At 43.6% G+C, this 6000-nt stretch overlaps 1 protein-coding gene across 1 annotated transcript; it reads right to left on the reverse strand.

The window, feature by feature from the left end:
* Positions 1 to 2893: 2893 nt before the first annotated feature.
* Positions 2894 to 3463, reverse strand: LOC142606085 (uncharacterized). Its single transcript, XM_075777486.1, has one exon. It carries the CDS (start codon positions 3461 to 3463, stop codon positions 2894 to 2896), a length of 570 nt encoding a protein of 189 aa, XP_075633601.1.
* Positions 3464 to 6000: the final 2537 nt, after the last annotated feature.

The raw sequence follows: 6000 nt of genomic DNA on the forward strand, positions 1-6000 counted from the left end.
GGGGACATAACCATGCCTCTTTTTTGCAAAGTTGGGGATTGAATCTTCTGGTGCTGCCACCAAGGGAATGAGCCTTGAAGAATTCTTGGAGAAATTTGCAGAAGATGAAGAGAATGAAAAAGTGGCAACTGACTTCCATCCCCTTTCAGGCAACTCTGTCATGTCCCAGCGGTCTAAAATTCCTGCAGAAAGTCAGCCACTGCTGGCAGCAATTGTAAGGAAACACCCACACTTCCTGACCGGATACAAGCTAGGTGCTCCATTAAGGAAATCTAGACTTCGATTGCTTGTTGCTGTATTGCTAGATATGCAGCATACAAAACTTGAGAGTTCAAACTTGAAGAAAGCACTTGAGTGGAAGAATGCTCTCAAGGACTTGTTAATCATGAAGTTTGGAGTCTAATTCATTCTTGATAAGATTCAGGCTGCTGTTGAGACTTGCATTGCTCGAGATGATGAGCTTATAGTAAAGATAGCTGCTCTTGAGAAAGAGATTGCAGCAAAAAGAGCTGAGCTTTCACTTTTGCTGAGTAAGAGAGATGACATGGTGCGGTCTTTGTCAGTTGGAGGTGCTTCTTCCTCAGCGGAAACCTTTGGCAATTGCTTATTTGACTAGCTTTTCTTTTATTATCATTAGTAGCTTAGTATTTTAGACAGTTGTTTTTGAAATATGATGCGATGAAACATGTTATGTATTTTGGGTTTATTTAGCTATTTAGGCTGTATTTTGTGCAAAGGTGCACTAGTCATTTGAACTTTATGTGGTAATTCAATATTTCCCCAATTGTGCAAGCTGTGTCTTTGTTTATGCTCATGTACATGAATTCATTTTGTGAAAAATGATTTATTTATCAAAGAATAGTATATTCAGGCAGAAATATAGTCATGGAAATCATATACATAATTTTGAAAATGCTTGTTGTGTTCATGACTATTTTGATTCAAGATGCCCAGCTGTTAGGGCTGTAACTTTATTCATAGCTTATAGCATGTATGTTTGTGTATAGAAAGTAATATTAGAGTGTTGGCAAGTATAAGAAGCTCATGTTTGAGGCAAAAGGCAATGCTTAATTTTTATTGGCATAGTAGTAGTTTAAAACCATAAAAAAGAGAGTTACTTGGTACTTACTTGAAAGGTTGAGTTAAGCATAGTACAACTTAAGCCATTTGCCATTGATAGGTTCCGTGAGACTTTCACCTTCTACTATAGCTAGACAATAATAATCGCTGTCATTGGCTTCCCTTATGAGATAGAGCCCCTCCCAACTTGGGGCAAACTTTGAGGGTGCTGAGAGATTCCTCCTTATATGATCAACTGCCTTTAGAACCATTTGTCCCTTGGCAAACATCCTGGATTTCATGGCCTTGTTGTAAGCATTGGCCATCTGTTGCTGATACCGCTGGGTGTGGTTATAGGCAAGATTTCGTGTCTCTTCCAAGGTTTCGAGGTCTGCAGTTCTGACTTCTGCACAAGTAGCAGCATCTATATCTATTTCTTGTCCATGAACAACCCTTAGGGTAGGAACCAATAGCTCAACGGGAGATATAGCCTCGGTACCATACACAAAAGAGAATGGTGATAGACTGGTGGCCGTTTTGCTTGAGCTTCGGTATGCCCATAGGGTTTCCAGCAGGTGTACAATCTAACCACCCTCATATTCATGCACCATCTTCCTGAGAATTCTTAATAGCACTTGGTTGGTCGCTTCCGCTTGGCCATTGCCTTGTGGATAATAAGGAGTGGACTTGCGGTGCTTTATGTGGCGATGGTCAAGTAATTTCCGAACATCTTTGTTGACAAATGGAGTGCCATTATCTGTAATAATCTTATGAGGGATGCCAAATCTGCAAATTATATGCTCTCGGATAAAATTCGCAACGGTTGGGCCTGTAGCCTTCTTTAGGGAAACGACTTCAACCCACTTTGTGAAGTATTCAGTGGCCACTAGTATCCAAATATGACCCTTGGATGGTGGATTGATGGGGCCTATTAGGTCAAGCCCCCAAGTATGGAATGGCCAAGGAGTCGTCATGTTTTGGAAATTGGTGGGGTGAGTATGTATGAGATTCCCATGGACTTGGCAAGTATGGCAAGTCTTCACACATTCAGCTGCATCTTGTTTCATGGTGGGCCAGAAATACCCCAGGTTGAGCAGCTGCTGGAGGAGTCGCCTTTTGCCTTGGTGGTCACCACACACTCCCGCATGTACCTCTTGCATAATTGATTGTGCTTCGGGGGTCCCTAGGCATCTCAAAGGCTCCCCATTGAACCCCTTTCGGAAGAGAATGCTCCCTTCCACAAAATAGAGAGTAGCCAACTTTTTTAAGCGGTATGCCTCCTCATGATTATCGGGCAAGATGCCCTTTATGAGATATTCAAGGAAGGGTATACGCCAATCATTAGTGGTAAAGGCTGCACACGAATCCTTCTGATCAAAAGCGTATTGGCAGCTGGTGCACTATTCTTGTACAGTAGCAGCCTGTTTGCTCATTTCTGGCCAGTAATAACCCAGCCGTTGGAGGCATCTGTAGAGGCTGACAGAACCGCTGGCATCACAGGATTTTTCATGAACTTCCTTTAATCACCTAGTAGACTCAATAGGGCTCAAGCATCTAGCTAGGACTCCTCTTGGCAGCTTCTTGTATAACTCTCCAGCCATTAGAGCATAATCATTAAGTACCTTGAAATGATTTTTCTCGTCCAATGACAATAGTGCTTCTTTGATGGGAGACTGCCAAACTGTCTGACCCAGCGGTCGCTCAAAGAATTCTTCCTTCAGCATCTGTACGATCGGGATAGGCCTTTTTACAATAGTTACATCTATAGTTGCACCTTCAAATCTGACTTTTGATCCCAACGTGGCTAGAGCATCGGCGAAGCGATTGTCAGACCTTAAGGAGTGTTCAATATTGAATTCTTCAAAAGAGTCTTCCAACCTTTATATGCAGCTAAAGATGGTTCCTTGAGTGCAAAGTCTCCTCTAGCTTGGCAAACAACCAGGTTTGAATCCCTAATTACTTGAAGATGTTTGATACCCATTTCACGAGCTACCGCTAGGCCCGTAAGATATGCTTCATATTTAGCCATGTTGTTGGTACATGGGAAATCAAGCTTGAATGACTTAGCCACTACTTCCCCGGTATTTTTGGATAGAACTATTCCAGCCCCTCCTTCAAAGGTGGTAGAGGATCCATCAAATCGTAACGTCCAAGCAGTCCTAACTGTTTCCATCAGTGCAGCTGTTGGCAGCTTCCCAGGTACATCATCAGTAATGTCCCAGCTGTCTTCACTAGGAAAGTTTGACAGTAAATCAGCAATGGCTTGACCCCTTATAGCCGTTGGGGTAATTGCTATGATCTCAAACTCAGATAATTGTAAAAGCCATTGTGCTAGCCTTCCAGAAAGAACCAGTCGCTTCAAGAGTGAGTGGATTGGATGAGATTTTGTCAAGAGTTGTACCATGTGAGCTAGCAGATAGTGACGCAGCCATTGGGCAACATATATTAGAGCAAGACAAGCCCTTTCAGCCCTTGGATAGCGGGTTTCAACATCTTTTAATTTTCTTCTAACATAATAAACCGGTTGCTCGATCCCTTATTGATCATGTTGGGCTATAAGTGTTCCTATTGCCTCATCATTGGTAGCCAAATATAATTTAAGTGGTTTCCCTGGTATGGGTGCACGTACGATTGGCAGTCTGGTCATGAGTTGCTGTAATTGGAGGAATGCCTCCTGGCATTTGGAATCCCAGCAGAAGGGTCTTTCTTTTTTCAGCAGTGGTGCAAAGACAACTGTGAGGGCAGCAAGACCGGGAACAACAATGTCATCCACATAGTTCTCAATCTCTTTATGCATCATGTCATGAAAGATCATGGTCATAGCCCTTTGATATGTGGCTCCGGCATTTTTGAGACCGAAGGGCATGACGGTATAGTAAAAGTTGCCCATAGGAGTTCGGAAGGCTGTTTTGGTTGCATCTTTGGATGACATTCTGATCTGATTATAGCCGCTGAAACCATCCATGAGTGAGAACATAGCATGCCCAGCAGCTGAATCAATGAGCATATCCATATTTGGAAATGGGAACTCATCTTTGGGGCATGCTTTATTAAGATTTCTGAAGTCAACGCAGCATCGTATTTGTCCATTCTTTTTCTTGACTGGTACAATATTTGAGAGCCACTTTGGGTGCATGATAGGCTTGATGAACCCAACTATGAGGAGCTTTTGAACTTCTTGAATAATCTAAGCTTCAACATCGGGATGGAAGGTCCGCATGGGCTGCACTACTAGTTTTTCCCCTGGTTCCACATTGAGAGCATGTGCTACTAGGCTAGGATCCAAATCGGGCATCTCATGGTACTCCCAAGCAAAGACATCGATGTACTCCTTTAGTAATGAAATAAGTTGAGCCTTTTCCAGTGGTGGCAAAGTTGCATTAACCGATGTTGGCCTCTGGATATTAGGATCATCACTGAGATTAATGGTCTCCAACTCCACATCGGGTGAAAAATTAGTTACCGCTGGGGGCTCTTCAGACTGTTCTGCCAAACTGCCGGGTAAATTTTCTTCTACGGCTAGGGCTTCTGTTTCTTGAGTATAGCAGCAAGTTGGTGTAGTACTTGCTTCATTTAGTCCGGGCCCTTCTGTTTGAGACAGCTAGTCCCCACGTACCGTCATAAATGATACCCCAAACGACCATCCGGTAGCTGGATCTGTACACATTGTGGCTGCGAGACACCGCTGAGGGTTTCCCCACGGTCTCTTTTCTTTCTCCTTTGATCAAGGAAAGACCTCATGTCTATTTCTGGATTATTCTCAATATCTTGCCAACTGGGTAATGGAATCCCAATGGGCCTTGACGTAGAATCTTCCCCACTTGGGGTGAGCTCATCATAGAAAGTAGCTTCAAAATAATGCGCCTTGGATAGATCAAATGGTGTAGGATTAGCAGGGATGCGTATAGGCTTACCATTGAATCTTCCTTTGACATATTGGTGATAAGTGGAGGGCACAAGTTTGTGCTTATGGAGCCACGGCCTCCCAAGTAAGGCATGATAAGAAACGGTTGAGTCGATAACATGGAATCTGGTGAGGGCAACAATGGGCCCCACTTTAAGAACCAATTGTATACTGCCAAGAGTGCATTCATGAATTCCAGCAAAGCTAAAAACTCTATTGGTGCTCCAGCAATTCTGCTGAGTGGGATCCCAACTGCTCTAAGTGTGCTGGTTGGTATAAGATTAAGTGATGCACCAGTGTCTACTAGTGCCCTTCTTATGTGAACATCATCAATTTGAGCAACAATATATAATGGTTTACTATGATCAGGGTATTGTACCTCCATGTCCTCATTGGTGAAGGTAATGGCATTAGTGGTCTCTAGGAAGGCTCGGCTGGTATGAGCTTCAGCTGTGAGGCAAAGGGTTCCAGAGTTGGCAGCAATGGATACAAGAGCTTTGGTCGCTGTTTTCCTAGACTCCTCTTTGAGTCCCAACTAATTGAATGAAGTTCGAAAGGTAGGGCTTCTTTGAAGGACAGAGATAGCCACTGGGGGGCAAACTTGTACCGCCGACAGTTTCATCCCCATCAGTCCCATTATGAAAAAGTATAGCTGCTGTGGCCTTTCCTCTAGGATGTTGAGGCAGTGGGTTCCGCTGGACCCCTTGTTCTCGAGTGAGATTTCAAGTACCATCAGAAATCTTCTCATGAAACGTTCTCCGGACCGCTCTACAATCTCTAGTTTCATGGCCCACAAATCTGTGATACCAACAATAGAAAGGCTTCCTCATATCTTCCTGAGTAGGTTCTCGGATAGGCTTGAATAGCCTAAGTGCTCCATCAGCCATCCATTTATCAATAACGACGTTCATTTCTTCATCGGTGCATGGTATAGGAGGGTACTCTTCCTCCCCTTCTCTTTTTCTCTTTCCTCCGACTATTGGTTCACCGCTGGTGACTGTGAAAGCATGTGGAACACTTTTCTTTTCTGGTTTGGC

The sequence above is a fragment of the Castanea sativa genome, chromosome 8 (genome assembly GCF_040712315.1).
Source record: "Castanea sativa cultivar Marrone di Chiusa Pesio chromosome 8, ASM4071231v1".
NCBI classification, from domain to species: Eukaryota; Viridiplantae; Streptophyta; class Magnoliopsida; order Fagales; family Fagaceae; genus Castanea; species Castanea sativa.